This window comes from Gymnoscopelus microlampas (assembly GCF_963454915.1).
Source record: "Gymnoscopelus microlampas genome assembly, chromosome: 24".
NCBI classification, from domain to species: Eukaryota; Metazoa; Chordata; class Actinopteri; order Myctophiformes; family Myctophidae; genus Gymnoscopelus; species Gymnoscopelus microlampas.
Window position 1 is genome coordinate 6,295,288 of NC_139961.1, and position 18,452 is coordinate 6,313,739.

General features: G+C 39.3%; 1 protein-coding gene across 1 annotated transcript; it reads left to right on the plus strand.

Annotated features, from left to right (window-relative positions):
- Positions 1 to 322: 322 nt before the first annotated feature.
- On the plus strand, positions 323 to 16,475 carry LOC311040521 (NACHT, LRR and PYD domains-containing protein 3-like; the record flags this gene model as incomplete). Its single annotated transcript, XM_084050853.1, has 11 exons — positions 323 to 630; positions 1,138 to 1,276; positions 2,752 to 2,838; positions 4,438 to 4,506; positions 6,520 to 6,790; positions 7,925 to 7,960; positions 9,186 to 10,989; positions 11,111 to 11,284; positions 11,893 to 12,048; positions 12,222 to 12,268; positions 15,517 to 16,475. 11 exons carry the CDS (start codon positions 323 to 325, stop codon positions 16,065 to 16,067), a joined length of 3,642 nt encoding a protein of 1,213 aa, XP_083906979.1. The 3' UTR covers positions 16,068 to 16,475.
- Between the last annotated feature and the right edge of the window lie 1,977 nt (positions 16,476 to 18,452).

Here is an 18,452-nt window from a genome sequence, read left to right on the forward strand (position 1 = left end):
GGGTAAATAAAGGTAAAGAGAAAAAAAACACAATCTAAGTCCTATAGAATCCAACAGACCTCATTCAGCATGGTGGCTAAGCAGTTCTCTCATTCCTACATAATATGCAGGTGGCCTCTTATCAAGACACTTAGTTCAGACATTAAACAACGTGTAGCTACTCAGAACAGAACACAGTCTTGTCTATGGGGAACTCCTCAAAGTGTCTAAGGGGAGGAGCTTAGCTACCAGTCTATTGGAAGCAGCTGTGTAGTTATGTGTGTGCAATGGCCCTGTTGTCTAGCAGTGGTTTACAAACTTTTTAGCTCAAGGCCCAAATTAGATGTTTGCCGGGGACCGGGAGACATGGGTAACTGGAGGCAAAGATGGAGGTGGCGCACGGGCATGGGGACACAAATGGGCATGGGGACCAGGGTCCCCGTGGCGGCCGGGGGTCCCTGCAGACCACCGGAGCTCCCGACACCTGACTGAACCTACAGGGCTGACACTCGGCTGCCCGACCCGTCCGAAGGGCCACCCTTCCTGGGTACCAGATGGGACGAGTGGCCCCCCTCCCAGCCCTGGAGGTGCGCCTCGGAGCTCCGGGCGGCCCGTGGGCCGCCTCTACCCGCACCGGGAGCACCCGTCCCGGTGAGCCTGGGGCCCCCCTCTTCCCCCTCTGCTGAGTAGCTCCGGGGGGTGGGGCAACGGGGACCCATGGTGGACATAGGCATACTTGTGAGCCTGTAGATGGACTATTTTGTATTTTCTCTACTTCTTAAATTTTTATTTATATATATTAATATTTATTCATGGAAAGATTTTTTTTTACATTTTATTTATGAAATGCTTTTGAAAAATCTTGGAATCTTGGAAGTTTTGAATTAATGAAAAGTTGTAATTTATTTTGTTTACACTTTTTTAAAATCTTTAAAAATTCAAAACATTTAATATAATATTTTTTGGAAATGCAGGAAAGGGAAAGTTACTCGCGACCCATAAATATTGGTCCACGACCCAAACATGGGTCCCGACTCACTGTTTTGGAAACAGTGGTCTATAGGGCACAGGTTGCCTCCTGACAATATGTTGTGTTTTTTAATACTGAACTATTTCAAGATGAATGTTTCAACAAGCTTAATGTAACCTGACACTCAGATTCCGGGAAGACCAGATTGACGTCACAGATGTTTTTGTAGTTGAGTTTGAGGAAGAGAGAACTCCCTCAGATGAAGTCAGACACTCTGGATGTGAAGAAGCAGCGTCTTTTCTTTCAGCGTCTCCTCTGCAGATGAAGGTAAAATGTCTCTTTGACTTGTTTATGTGCTTTGTACAGTCGTGAAAAAAGTACTCACATTCTTTACTTAAGTAAAGGTATCAATACTGTAATGTAGAAAGTCTGGAATAGAAAATGTGCTTGAGTAAAAGCACAAAAGTATTGGTACTGTATCAAAATGTACTTAAAGTAGCAAAAGCAGTAAGTACTCATTATGCAGAATGTCCCATATCACAAGTTTTCAAATGTATAAAATGGGGGGAGAAAAGAAAATAGCAGATCTACAAGCTTCACAATGCGTAGCAAAGCGACGCGTTGTGAGCTTGTAGATTGGCTATTTTAAAATATCCAAAATATATAGAGAGCTTAAGTGGTTAATGTATGTTTAGTAATAAAAATAAGAATATTAAAAAGTAACAAGTAACTGAAATTTTCAATTGTAGTGGAGTAAAAGTACAATATTTGCCTCTGAGATGTAGTGGAGTAGAAGTAAAAGTATTGAAACTACTAGGATAATGGCTATGTTATTTTTAAATCCATATTTCTTACTTATAGACTATGGTATGGTTAAATGGTATTGCATTAGGCTACATAACACAACTCTATGGAAGTATATTTTGCCCCTATAAGAAATGAGGGTCCAGGCATTACTTCTCCGTTGTTACTTTTATTAAAGAGAATTTACATAGTTACACGAAAAGGACTCTCTGTGGCAGAGCAAAGACTCCCAAAAAGCTAAAGCCCGGAGATTTGGGTTGCTATATATAACCACTGTGTATGCATGTGCACGCTGTCTTCTAGGTGTGTGTGTGTGTGTGTACATAATACAGTAACATGGTTTTTGTTATTCCTCCGACACCTAGCGGAGGGGTCTATTCACCCTGAAGTAGATTATTGTCTGCTGGTAAAACTCTACAAAACCTGTCTGAAGTAATGATATTTTAAATGACTTACATGTTTTTTTTTATTAGTACAGGATGATGTGAATGTAGAGGCTGATAGATAAAGAGATATAATACAAGATATGAGAAGATATAATCACAAGGTTTGTGAGAAGTGTGTGTGACTGTGCCTGTTAGTACAGTATAGTCTATAAAGCTGTGGCTGTTCCTTTAATACTTAATTACTTAAGTCATGTGCTTGTTTCTAACAATCACTACAGCCTTTTATGACTTTGGTATCTGATTAGGCCTTTCTGTATGTTGAAACTATTTGACGAGTAGGTGAAGTGAAGTGGTATGTCAGTGTAAAATAATAATGGTGACCGCTTTAGTTGTTGTTGTTGTGGTGGTGGTATTTTCCACATGTGGAAATTGTCCTCTGCTTTTATCCATTATCCACTATCAGGAGCAGTGGCACATGACAGTGATTCTGTGTATTAAATGTATTTTATGTGTGTACGTTAATTAATTAATTCTAAGATCACTGTACAATTGTTTCTGAACTTGTGGGTCAAAATCTATATGATACTGATTTATATTTCTTTAACCAGATAGAAACACCAGGTAACAACAGATTGTTACAAACACCTCCTTCCACTGGTGAGCCATGAAGTCACAGAGCTGACAGCTCTGACAGACTGGGTGAGTTGGACATTGAAACATTTCCTTCATTAAGTGAACAAAACACCCTCACCTCCCCAGGAATGAAACACACCATGATGTCACACAACCTCCTTTAACTACAATCATATTTCAACAAACCTAAAATAAATCTCTAAATCTGTTTTAACTTTCCCCAATGGAGTCTTTGTTATCTAATGTGGTTAATGTGCACCATCTAGTGGTCTTATTGTGAAATGACAACACCTGATCATCTGCTGTAGAGTTTAAACTGACATCATCTCAGACTCCATTGTATTTTATCCACCGTTAATACACATTATATGTAAACATACAACGCTTATAACGTTTTAATTGTGTTTAAAGTTGTGTGAATCTGTTCTCTTCCCTTCATGACAGCAGTAATTTATTTAAGAACCACTTCACCCAATTTCTAAATATCTTCATATAATTGGTCCTCACTAATGCTCATTATAAGTAGATGCACCATTACTGTCTTCTCACTCTGTGTCTCAGAGGAGGGATGTGGACAGTTCAGAAACCTGCCTACCAGTGACATCATCGGTAGACAGGTTTGGTCAAAACTAGTTTTCGAACCTTTTATTTCTTATTAATGCAAGAACAATGACTTCTATGTCAGCATGCTAACGTTCAAGGAATAGAAAGGCTGTAGGTTCTATTGGCTTGGAATCTGCATCAACTGGTAGGCAGGTTTCTGAACTGTCCACATCCCACCAATGAGACACAGAGTGAGTAGGCCTACACATACATTGTGCCACCTTATAATGAGCATTAGTGAGGACTAATTATATGAAGATAAGGTTGAAAATGTCTGAAGTGCTCCTTTTAATGAATAAGGTATCATCTGGAGTCATCTACTGTCACACTATATGTGTAAATATGTATTATCCCTTTGATTATAATAAACATTACATGTGACTATGCTGGTAATCCATTACGTAAGGGACGCACACGCACGCACGCGCGCGCACACACACACACACACACACACACACACACACACACACACACACACACACACACACACACACACACACACACACACACACACACACACACACACACACACACACACACACACACACACACACACACACACACACACATTATGCACAGTCTCTCATTTAGAGTATAGTGTTTAATACAAGTAAGACGCACGAACGCGGGAAGCGTGTGCTTTATATAGGAGTTTTTTTCTTCTTTCTGAAACAAAGCTGTTTATTCTTCTTTTATTTATTTCCATGTACTGTATGTCTTCTATTTCTTTGATTGGGTGATTCAGTTGTAAATACATAATGTACATAATGTACATAATACAGTAACATGGTTTTTGTTATTCCTCCGACACCTAGCGGAGGGGTCTATTCACCCTGAAGGGGTTTATTTCTCAATAATGACCTGCTCCACATTGATTATCCCACGTATTACATGGCTACTTAATAAATAAATTAATACATGGACCCAAAAGTAAGAACAAAACAAAGGATTTCATTGCTTATGGTAATAAAAAGCATTCCATTAATTTATGCCTGGTGGTCCAGGGCAAGGCGTTGAAAATGGGTATATATGTAATAATATAATCTATGCCTGTTTCAACAGCAGTGTAAAGAGATGGAGTCCAGAGTGGAAGGTGGTGATTGTGGAGAAACAGAAGCTTCCTCAGAGCAGGTAAACAGCTTCAACCTTTGTCCTCCAGACAGCTTTCAGATGACCACACATCATGACTAAAGGTTCAGGATCAAAATTTGAATACATTTTAATGTCACATCACAGTATACAGGTGTAAAAAGTGGGTGAAATTAGTTTTTTGTGCAAGCTCCATCATTTTTGTTACTTTAAGAAAGCAGAAAATCAAATTAGAGGGGAGCAGGGGGCAAACATGAGTAAAACCTGGTGGTCTTGCCTTTGTTACTACGGTAGGCCTCATTGCCTGGCCGTGGTCCCTGGTCACAGGAAGTAAACCTTCTTGTACAGGAACTGAACATACAATGATATGGACAACATTTCATATTATGCCACATATCTCGATATTGATTAATTACACGGTATTACTATTCAGATTTCATAATTGACATTTTAAGTGTTATAACAGTGAAATTCTAAGTCAGTGACAACTAAAACACCATATGACATGTCCGTATCTTAATTTTAGTAGCTTATAATTGGGTTCACACACTTGTTATTTGATATTCTCAAATAATAAGTGTAGCAACAGTGAAAACTAAACATTCTTCAAAAAATAAATGGCAAGTCAGTTTAACAATTATTTTGAATTTCTCTGACCAAAAGTAAAACGCTTACTTTCATAGGATGCACTCTCTTATTTTGAAGGCCGGAAGTGTTTACTCTCGTTTGACTTGACACAGTGCTATTAGTGCTGGCTGGACGAACATGCTAAGCCAAAGTCACGGCAAATCACTGAGTTCAATAAAACAAACGTAAATCTGACAAATCTGGACATTAACAGTCAAGCTTTTCATACTTAAGGTCCCTTACAGCTTCTACACCTATTGTTATCCTTCAAATAGATTTTTGAAACAGGTCACATTGAAACATGTAGGCCTATATATATATATATATATATATATATATATATATATATATATATATATATATATATATATATATATATATATATATATATATATATATATATATATATATATATACTGTATATCACTTTGGCTCTTGATATATTTGCTTGGCATTACCAATAGTCTACTTAAATGATTGAATATTCCTAAATGTCTCAAAACAGTCAAGCAACAACAAATGCTCATTGTTGCTGCTGCTTGAACATGGTTGTCCATTTGAGGAGGAGCAGTACTTTATCCCACCTCACTGCTCTCTAGTCCATTGCTTCTCTGCCGCCTCTCATCGTTATGTAGTGATGTTTGTGTGTTTAGTTATTCATTCATTCATTCTGGATGTGCACCGTGTGCAGTGTGTCTCTCTGCAGACCTCTTCTCCTCAGACACCATTTACCCTGGAGTATAAGTTTGACTTAAACAAGGCCCAGTGAAATGTATTAAAATAATATTGGGTGGTTATTGTTATATCCAATAAAGTAGAAAAGTTTGCTCTATGAATTCAAGGCTTTACCAAAGCTAGAGCAACGTGCGAGAGGCCAGCATTAAAGTCCACCAATAACAGAAAAGGCGTGCACACTGACAGAAAGACATTGAGGCTCTTTGGAGGCAAAACATATATTTGCTAGACCCAGGGGATCGGCCTATAGGCTTTGTCTGTCGGTCTGTCCCTCTTTTCCTCTGCACACACGTCATGCGAAGTCCGGCCATTCACATTTAAACCACTAGGGGTCTGGCAGTACCAGGTCTCCTGGTTCCCTTGTTTAATTACAAGTTAAAATATATGTTTTTGTGAAAAAAAAGTGAAAAAAGGTGACAGTGAATAAGTGACACGAGGAGTGGACATTTCAGTCCTTAGATGATGATGTTGATGATGATGGTCGAATGGCCGAAACATCCATTGCTTGTGTCACTTTTACACTATGTTCCACTATTTGTGGTTATTGTAATATAAAATCTAACATAAAGCCATCCCAGGTGGTAGGTTTCAGGTTGAACATCATTACTGTAGCCAATACCATACAATACATAATATTGTTTAATAGCACTCAGGTATGATGTGATTCAAATAACATGACTGTGTGTTCAACAGGATGCTGCTGACAGCTTGGCTTCAGAAGAGGCTTTTGTGATCCAGCACAGGCCAGAGTTGATTCAAAAGGTTACCACAGTCATACCTATAGTCGACAGTCTAAGAACCATGGTCCATCCTGAGCTCTATGCCAAGATTCAAGCCGAGAAGACAAGCATGGACCAAATGAGAGAACTGTATACAAAGGTGTTAGATCCAGGTGGAACAGTTGTCAAAACAGCGTTTTACAATGCCCTTAAACAACACGAACCCCACCTGTTGGAGAGGCTTGGTAAGATCATATATACTACTGAATTAACTTTTTTATGCAACAACCTTAAAGGATGACTTCACCCATTTTCAACCTATCTTCATATAATTGGTCCTCACTAATGCTCTTTATAACATGGTACCATTTCTGTGTACTTGGTCTGTGTCTTAGAGGAGGCCTGCGGACAGTTCAGAAACCCGCCTACCAGTGACATCATCGATGGAGAATCCAAGCTAACAAAAACGGCAGGCTTTATATTCCTGGAAAGTTAGAATGCTCTAATGGAAGCCATTCTTGCCTTAATAACAATCTAAAATCTAAAATGTGGAATCTTGTTTGAAAAAAGAAAACCTGCCTAACGATGATGTCACTGGTAGACTTTCTGAAGTGTCCACAGCCCTTCTATGAGACACAGACCAAGTAGAAAAAATGGTACCATTTTATCATGAGCATTAGTGAGAACCAATTATATGAAGATAGGTTGAAAATGTGTGAAGTCGTCCTTTAATACAATTTATAACAGCAGTTCCATAGAGTGGATGTGTTTCTGCCAAGACAGCTACCATCAGGTTAAATACTAGACACCTTGTATCATCAGGGAGCAATTGTGATGCATCAACCATACATCAACATATGTAAACAACATTATTCCATATTACATTACTGCAGGGATAGTCAAGCTGAGGCATGGGTGCCAACATTGGCACAGGGGAGGGTGATCACTGGCAATTATTCTAAAGAAGAAGAAACATGTTTATGTATATGGACAATCAAAATCTGTTGGAAATATTGTATTTGTATGTGGTGTTATAAGTAAACATGATGTTGACATGTTGACAGTGTGATGGCACACTGACTCAAATTTATGAAAAATATGGCACTTCATGTCAAAGGTTGCTGACCCCTGCATTACTGTATAAATAGTGACACAATGAAATACAGTCGTCATTGTCAAGAAAGAGAAATCGGTCACTTTGGTGGTCTAGTCAACTTCAGCATCAGTGTCAGCTCCACAGATATTGGTTACCAGGCAAACGTAGTAGTTCTACTGGCAAGATATGAATGTCATTTCCCCCAGATAATGACGAGAGTCCCATTACATGAATGTCATGTCCACTCACAGAGCTCACTCATTATCCTCCTTTCCTTATGCAGGGCCTGTACTTCCATCTGAAGACTCAGCTAAACATGGTGAGTTATGAAAGAATCTGACCAGAGCTGTTACTAATAAGAATTATTGTCTATACAAAACCATTGTCTTTATTAATCAAATGATTTAACTGCCAAGACTGTACAGAGCAGTAAGAAAGCCTTAATTCACAATTTAATGTTTTTCTACAAGCATATCTCTACCATTCACTGCAAATAGAAACAATGAATATGTGGTATTGATGAGGGATATTTATTTTGTAGTCTTATTCCATTCTGTACCAAAATTGTGGAATGATTGGTTGCTTGACATAATTTGTAATATGACGCCATTTAACAGTACAACATAGATATACATTTTAAAGACTTTGATCATCAATGTAATACAGAATTGTAGAGGCCTCTATCGATTGATCGATTAATATCTTAATATCTTAATATCTTAATATCTTAATATCTTAATTGATCAGAGTCAGCACACTCCATATGTAATAACACATAATGGAGTGTGTTGACTAACCTCAATGTCCTACAACGTCTACTCTGACAAAGCTCTCGACACTATGACTCAGACATATCGGTAAGATTGTGAGGGTAGGTGTGAAGGCCTTGTAGCAGCCTATTAAAAGTCCCTAAAAGGCCAATCTTAATTACTTCCTCAAACAAAAAGGTACTGCATGATGACATAGACAACCCTTATGAATAAATATCAATATTTATTTCCAACCTTACATTCCCGCAATCAGACAGGGCTATGCCATTTTGAATCTCATTCAAATGAAGTCCAAACGGTGTATTACTCATTTTAAACTTAATCAGCACACTAAAATATTTATTTGAAAACATTTTAGGTTAGAAATAAGCAACGTAGTAACAGACATGCTTCACAGCTGGCCCTCTCTCTCCCTTGGGCAGCGTGAGCGACAGCCTACACAAACACTAGCCTCTGCTACACAGCTGCAGTGAGTGAGATTCAAGTGTTTCATAGCGTGAGGGGGATTCAGTCTGAAACCGACGCTGTTTCAGACTGAAACTTCAAAATGAAATTACAAAAAAAGCCATTTCACCAGGTCTTTAAGCCTGCATTTGTGTGTTATATCCTCAGTCCAGAAAAGTAATATAATGTATACTATAACAAGTTTCCGTTGGCAGGAATAAGTAAAGTCATAATACGTTTTGTAAAGAGTAATGCATAACCTTTTTCGTAACCAGCCCACCACTGTTTAACAAAACATGCGACATGCATCTGTGTTTTATGGTCATTTAGAAACTCAACTGGGGTGTCAACAACTCAAGTCTTATCTGAAGAAGGAGCTTAAGTGTTTGGAAGATTGGACACAAATCAGCCAAACCAAAAAAAAACAAAAGCATCTGAATCAGATCTTCACAGAGGTCTACATCACAGAGGGATCCAGTGCACAGATCAATAATGAACATGAGGTTAGACAGATTGAAACAGCGTTCAGTAAACAAGACAGTTCAGAAACACCAATACAATTTGAAGAGATCTTTGAACCTTTACCTGGAGAAGATGAACCAATCAGAACAGTGATGATGAAGGGAGTGGCTGGTATTGGTAAAACAGTTGTAATTGGGAAGCACACTCTGGATTGGGCAGAAGAGAAAGCCAACCAGAATATTCACTTCATATTTCCATTCACTTTCCGAGGGCTGAATTTGGTGAAGGAGGACAGTTACAGTTTGGTGGAACTTCTTCAACACTTTTTTAGTGAAATCAACCTAGCAGGAATCTGCAGCAAAGGGTCCCACGTTGAGTTCATTTTTGATGGCCTAGATGAGTGTAGGTTTTTTTTAAACTTCCAGAAAAAGGAGATCTTGACTGATGTCACAAAGCGAACATCAGTGGACGTGTTGGTGACAAACCTAATCATGGGAAACCTGCTTCCGTCCGCTCGCATCTGGATAACCTCACGACCTGCAGCCGCCAATCAGATCCCTGATAAGTATGTTGACAGGGTGACGGAGCTGAGAGGGTTCACTGACCCCCAGAAGGAGGAGTACTTCAACAAGCGATTCAGTGATGATGAGAACCAGGCCAGAACAATCTTCTCACATGTTGAGAAATCACGAAGCCTCCACATAATGTGTTACCTACCAGTCTTCTGTTGGATCACTGCTACAGTTCTAGAGAGCATCTTGAGAACAGAGGGGAAGGGTGCGCTGCCGAAGACCCAGACTGAGATGTACATACACTTTGTCGTGGTTCAGTCCAAACATCAGAATACCAAGAATAAGGACGGACATGAGACACATTCTGACTTGAATCCAGACAATATTAAGACCATTCTGTCTCTGGGAAAACTGGCTTTTGAACAGTTGGAGAAAGGCAACCTGATCTTCAATGAAGACGACCTGACAGAGAGTGGCATTGACATCAAAGATGCCTCATTGTACACAGGAGTGTTCACACAGATGTTTAAAGAGGAGCGTGGGTTGCACAATGTCAAGGTGTTCTGCTTTGTCCATCTGAGTGTTCAGGAGTTTCTGGCTGCTCTTTATGTTTTCCTCACATTCATCAACAAGGGTGTCAACCTACTGTCAAAAACAACTTCCAAGTGGTCTAAGCCGTTCGTAGACACATCTAAGTTGAATTACCTCTATCAGAGTGCTGTAGACAAGGCCTTGCAGAGTCCAAATGGACACTATGACTTGTTCCTCCGTTTTCTACTGGGCCTTTCAATGGAGAACAATCAGACTCTCTTAAACATGCTATTGAAACAGAAGAAAGAAAACGTGTCAAAGACCAATCAGAAAATAATCAAGTACATCAAGAAGAAGATCCGGGAGAATTCCTCTCAAGAGAGAACAATCAATCTGCTCCACTGTCTGAATGAGCTGAATGATCAGTCTCTGGAGGAAGAGATCCAACAGTACTTAAGCTCAGGAAGTCTCTCCACAGGCAAACTCTCTCCCGCTCAGTGGTCAACTCTGGTCTTCATGTTGCTGTCATCACAAAAAGAGCTGGACGTGTTTGACCTGAAGAAGTACTCTGCTTCAGAGGAGGCTCTTCTGAGGCTGCTGCCAGTGGTCAAAGCCTCCAATAGAGCTCTGTAGGTGAACTGATAATCAAATGCATTTATTATTATTTAATCTTTTCCTTACATGAAGATAACACAAGGTAACTGTATTACACCCCCCCCCCCCCCCCCCCCCCCCCCCCCTCCCGGCCAGGCTGAGTGGTTGTAATCTCTCGGAGAGATGCTGTAAGATGTTATCATCCGTCATCAGCTCCAGCTCCTCTAGGCTAAAAGAACTGGACCTGAGCCACAATGATTTGCTCGATTCAGGAGTGAAACTAATCGCTGATGGACTGGGAAGTTCACAATGTAGACTTGAGACACTCAGGTCAGTATTCCTGAACCTTTTCAATAGATGACCATTTGTGACCCATTCTGCCTCACGGTGGGTACACCCCAATACAAGCAATGTTGAGCAGAGAGGAGAAGAAAAGCCATAAGAACATTTTTCATCATTTGTTTTTGGACAACAATGGGTAATTGCGGTAATGACCGTGTTCCATACATTAGGATTTAGAAAAGATATATTATTCCATTGATTCATGTATCATGTCCATGTCAAAGACAAACAATATTAAATAAGGTTAACTAATATGTTTATGAATGTGTAATGTACATGCAAAGCGTGAAACCGCCCTACTTTGTGTACAAGGTGTTTCACATGGTGCCATAACTGAGTGCTTAGAGGCCGTCTGGGAATCGGAAGGTTCCTGGTTCGCCCTGCCCACAAAGTCTATGTGTCATAGAGTCCCAGAGAAACCCCTTGACTCATGCAGAGTACACATTTAATGTGTGTGTGTGTGTGTGTGTGTGTGTGTGTGTGTGTGTGTGTGTGTGTGTGTGTGTGTGTGTGTGTGTGTGTGTGTGTGTGTGTGTGTGTGTGTGTGTGTGTGTGTGTGTGTGTGTGTGCGTGCGTGCGTGCGTGCGTGCGTGCAGGTTGTCAGGCTGCATGGTCTCAGAAGTAGGCTGTTCCTATCTGGTCGCAGCTCTGAAATCCAACTCCCATCTCAAAGTGCTGGATTTGAATCACAATCACCCCGGAGGAGACTCAGAAGAACAGCTGCGCTCTGCTGGACAACTGGAGACCCTCAGGTATGGAGAGACTTGCTACTCAGTGCAAGTTTGACTAGTAGGTTTAGAGGGACATTATACTGTGATGCTGTGTAGTACTGTTTAAAGTGTAATAGCATGACATTATTATCAATCATTGTTTCTATTATCAAATAGAATATGTAGGCCTGACTTTGTGTCTCCTTCATCCCCAGTGTCGACCATTGTGGGGCGTGCAGGCTGAAACCAGGTGTGAGGAAGTGTAAGTGTGTAATCTGTTTTATTCATGTTATCAAAGTATCACACATCCTATTTATATGAACAGCACATGTACACAGCAGCATGTGAAATTCATTCAGTAACATGCTAGGTGTGCAGAATTATGATGATAATAACCATAAGTGTAAAGAGTCATACATACTGTACACGTTGGCTATACATGCACCTACATGCATACAGTACATACAAACATTGCAGATCTACAGCTCAAATCTTTGTGAGCTTGTAGATCGACGCAGTACAAATCAGGCTCCATTTGGTTCCATTTGTACTCTCTGGGAGTTAAATGAACACAGAGGAGACACTTTGCTCTCCCTATAGGATGTGTGTGTGTGTGTGTGTGTGTGTGTGTGTGTGTGTGTGTGTGTGTGTGTGTGTGTGTGTGTGTGTGTGTGTGTGTGTGTGTGTGTGTGTGTGTGTGTGTGTGTGTGTGTGTGTGTGTGTGTGTGTGTGTGTGTGTGTGTGTGTGTGCGTGTTGCTCCTGTTGGAGCTTGTTCTTTCTGTGAATGGGTCTCACACTGTAAAATCCTCAGTGTTCATTTAACTCTGAGAGTGACCAACCTGTAAGGGTCCATTTGGTTCCATTTATTTCATGTATAGTTCATCAAAGTATAAAGCCTGATTTATATTCATATTTGTATGACTTACATGTCACCAGTCGTATACAAAGTACTCAACCGTAGTACTTGAGTCAAAGTATAGATACTCCTGGTCAAATATTAGTCAACTACAAGAAAGCTGCTCTGTCAAATGTTTACTTGAGTTAAAGTACTTTAGTGGTTGCTTTAAAGAATAATGAAGTATTTTAAAATAATGTGCTTTTGAATCAGTAGTATGTTCTTTTTAAAACCAACGCAATTCTGTATTGAAATGTTTCCTTTTTCCCCAAAAATCTGGGCGTGAATAGCTGAATGGTTAAGTCGTGCACCACAGGCTCTGATGCCTGACAGTAAGTCTCGGGTTCGATACCCAAGTATCCAAAAGTACAAATAACAAAATACACGTTTTAATTTGTTTATTTAAAAAAAATGTAAAGATATTTTCAGGGCCTTTTCTGCCTTTATTTATAGTTTGTAGTAGAGATGGACAGGAAACGGGGGGAGAGAGATTGGAACGGGACTCGAACCCGTGGTGCGCTGTCAGGCTACTTATGAGCATAGGTGCCCGAACCGCAAGGCCAGCAGTCTGGACCCACTTTTTTAATATCAATGCACTGCTGTCTTAAAATTCTGATATTTTCCCCCAAAAATTTAAGATTAGTGTGAATAGTGAAAATAGCTGATCTACAAGCTCACAACAGTATTTCGAAAAATGTACGTTTCTATATCAGTGGTGCTCAATCTTTTTCATGTCGAGGACCACCCAAAATTATATGTATTTCACCGCCGACCCCCATTTCAAAATATGTTGTTCCAGGGACCCCCCAGAAGCTAGATTTGAGTTTAAAATGTTCACTTTAAAAGAATATATATATATTCAAAGATTTGCACACATTTTTACGTTTTTTCAAAAATAGCAGATCTAAAAGCTCGTAGTGCGGCACTCGGTGCCGCGCTACAAGCTTGTATATCTGCCATTTTTGAATAGCCAAAGTGTAAAATAATGCTTTTTAGCTCAAATAAAAAAATGACACAGATGCGTTCCAGGTCTTTATGGGTTAAGTGGTTAGTTCATAATGTATTTTTTCCCTTTCTAGAAATGTAATCTATGCCTTTGGAAAGTAGTGGAGTGAAAGTCATACAGTACTCAAGTAAATGCAGTTGATCACTGTCCATTGAAAGACAGTGAGTATAAATGAAGCATAATGGTCCATTTAGGTACAAATGGGGGTCAGTTATATGTGTTCTCCATAAATCTATAGTTTTAATTATACAAGTGAAGAAGACAGTGTGCAGGAGTCCAGACAGTGAGGATTTTACTGTGCATGCTGTGTAACCACATGACACCAATTTACACCCAAATGATTCAACACTTCGATTTATAATTTCCAACACCCACTTCATATCTCACCCAGAAACAGGCTCACATTGAGAGCTTGTAGATCAGCTTTGTTGTATGAAAATAATTAATATTACAATGATTGTATGTGTGTTTGGGGAAAAAAGTGTTAAAATTTTGTTATGACACTTCCTAACACACACACACACACACACACACACACACACACACACACACAAACACACACACACACACACACACACACACACACACACACACACACACACACTGCTGCTGAAATGATAACTCACTATGTACACGCACACACGCACGCACGCACGCACGCACGCACGCACGCACGCACGCACGCACGCACGCACGCACACACACACACACACACACACACACACACACACACACACACACACACACACACACACACACACACACACACACACACACACACACACACACACACACACACACACACACACACACACACACACACACACACACACCCCCTGTGTAGTTGAGTAATATTTGACCAGGAGTATCTACACTTTAACTCAAGTACTTTGAGCATCCCAAAGCGGTTTAGTACTTTGTCCAACACTGGTGACATACAGTGGTGGAAAAAGTACTCAAATGTTTTACTTAAGTAAAAGTATCAATAATGCAATGTAAAAGTACTCTGTTACAGGTAAAAGTCCGGAATTAAAAATGTACTTGAGTAAAATTACAAAAGTATTACTTAAAGTACCAAAAGTAAAAGTACTAATATGTTTGAAAATAGCAGATCTACAAGCTCACAACGCGTCGCAATGCGACGCGTTGTGAGCTTGTAGATCGGCTATTTTCAAATAGCCTAGGTATAAAATAAGGCTAAAGTTGTTAATGTATGTTTTATAATGTAATCATTTATATAACAGCAAAGTAACTAGTAACTAAAGTTTACAAATAATTGTAGTGGAGTAAAAGAACAACATTTGCCCCTGAGATGTAGTGGAGTAGAAGTAAAAGTACTGGAAATTGGAAATACTCCAGTAAAGTAAAAGTACCTCAAAATTGTACTTAAGTACAGTACTTGAGTAAATGTTCTTAGTTACTTTAGACCACTGGTGACATATAAGTCATACAAATATGAATATAAATCAGACTTTATACCTTGATGAAGTATAAATGGAACCAAATGGACCCTTACAGGTTGGACACTCTCAGAGTTAAATGAACACTGAAGATGAAGTAATATATTATTGTTAACTGGTGTTGTGTTGTGTGTTGTTCTCTCATCAGATGTGTGTGAACTCACACTGGATCCAAACACAGCACACAGAATCCTCTCTCTGTCTGAGAACAACACAAAGGTGACATATGTGAGGGAGGAGCAGCCATATCCAGACCACCCAGACAGATTTGACTACTGGGGACAGGTTCTGTGTAGAGAGAGTCTGATTGGACGCTGTTACTGGGAAGTAGAGTGGAATGGAGCGGTTGAGATATCAGTGACATACAGAGGTATCAACAGGAAAGGAGCGGGTAAAGATTGTAATTTAGGACAGAATGACAAGTCCTGGAGTCTGGCATGTTATGATGGTATCAAGGACAGAAGTTATGCTGTCTGGCACAATGATGAGATAACTAAACTCTCTGTCCGTCCTAACGTTCTCTTTGGCTCTAACAGAATAGGAGTGTATGTAGACTGTCCTAATGGCACTCTGTCCTTCTACAAAGTATCGTCTGACACACTGACACACATGCACACCGTCCATTCCACTTTCACTGAACCACTCTGTGCTGGGTTTGGGTGCGGCACTCCCTCCTCAGTGTCTCTGTGTCAGATCTAGGAGGTACAGAAACATCCTGTTGTTCTGGAGGAACACACACACACTGTTGCTGAAATAATAACTCACTATGTACACACACACACACGCACGCACGCACGCACACACACACACACACACACGCACGCACGCACGCACGCGCGCACGCACGCGCACGCACACGCACACGCACACGCACACACACACACACACACACACACACACACACACACACACACACACACACACACACACACACACACACACACACACACACCATATATACACCAGTATGTCAAGGACCTCCACATTTATATATAATGTATGTATTTGGCCACAGACCCTCACATGAGAACGTTGTGCCAGCGGCCCCCATAAGAAGATTGGTGTTAAACAATTTAAAACATATTCAAAATGATTGAAACCGTTTCATGACTTTTTTCCAAATGTTTAAAAAAAAATAGCAGATCTACAAGCTCACAATGTGTCGCATCACATGCAACATGTCATGAGCTTGTAGATCTGCTATTTTAGCAGTGGTGTAAAGTAACTAAGTACATCTACCCAAGTACTGTACTTAAATACAAAGTACTTAAGTACAAAGCACAGTCAATTATTACATTATAAAACATACCTTAACCACTTTAGTGCTGTTTTATACCTAGGCTATTTGAAAATAGCAGATCTACAAGCTCACAACGCGTCGCATTGCGATGCGTTGTAAGCTTGCAGATCTGCTATTTTCAAACCTTTTAGTACTTTTACTTTCGGTACTTTAAGTGCATTTTGATACCAATACTTTTGTACTTTTACTCCAGTAAATTTAGAATTCCATACTTTTACCTGTAACAGAGTACTTCTACGTTGCAGTATTGATACTTTTACTGAAGTAAAACATTTCAGTACTTTTTCCACCACTGTATTTTGGAATATCCAAAGTATAAATCTAAATTCCACAAAGTGTGTGAGTGTCCTTTACGCGTCTCCAGAACCGTCCAACCAATCACTTTCTTATCCAACGTGTGTAGTGATGACATCAGAACCGGTGTGTCAAAGTCAATGTAAAGGTGTGTGTCTCAATTACATGCAAAGTCAATGTAAAGGTGTGTGTCTCAATTACATGCAAAGTCAATGTAAAGGTGTGTGTCTCAATGACATGCAAAGTCAAAGTAAAGGTGTGTGTGTCACAAAATGGCGCATGGTGTGTATTGATGACGTCACAAGGGAGCTCAGTGCAGAGTGTGAAGTCAGTCAGATTGACGCTTCTTTGATCAGAAGAGCGTCTATCTTCAGTCTGATAGACGCTGTTTATACTGTAAACAGTACAGCAGTAATATCTGCCATGTCTTTGGTCAAATGTTGTTTAATGAACCTGTGATTCTATCGATTTATTGTGCTTATCAAAGCCAAGTCTTTGGTCAAATGTTATGTAATGACCTATGATTTTTATCAATTGTCTGACGGACATTGAGATGGGTTGTACAATGTTGTGCTCATTAACTCTAATGTAATGGTTTTTGAAGCCCTAAAACCTGTGTATCATTTGTGACACGCTTTCTAATAAACACATAAGAAAGTCACCTTGTTTTGCTGAGTGCAATGCTTCTATCTTTATAATGAATATAATAACTATACACAATGCTTCTATCTTTATAATGAATATAATAACTACACACAATGCTTCTATCTTTATAATGAATATAATAACTACACACAATGCTTCTATCTTTATAATGAATATAATAACTACACACAATGCTTCTATCTTTATAATGAATATAATAATAATAATAACTACACACAATGCTTCTGTCTTTATAATGAATATAATAACTACACACAATGCTTCTATCTTTATAATGAATATAATAATAATAATAACTACACACAATGCTTCTATCTTTATAATGAATATAATAATAATAACTACACACAATGCTTCTATCTTTATAATGAATATAATAACTACACACAATGCTTCTATCTTTATAATGAATATAATAATAATAATAACTACACACAATGCTTCTATCTTTATAATGAATATAATAATAATAATAACTACACACAATGCTTCTATCTTTATAAGTGAACGTATTAATAACTACACAGCACTAGAAACCTGAGCACAGAGGAGCATCTACTTTAGTACTTTAGTGTTGTATAAAGGCCTTTGCAGACAGGGTGCCGTTTTTCGCACCGAGAAAACGGACAATATCATTTTTTAAATGAACACATGTAGTCCAGGGGCCAACACTGATATTTTCACAAATTGGTACCACCTAAGGTGACCGTAAAGTTTTTGTATTTTTGTCTTCCTACATGTCTCTAGTTTATATTTTGGTATGATAACCCTTCCAATCTTGTAGCTTAATGGCAGTTATCACTACCTACTGGCTAATGTATCCG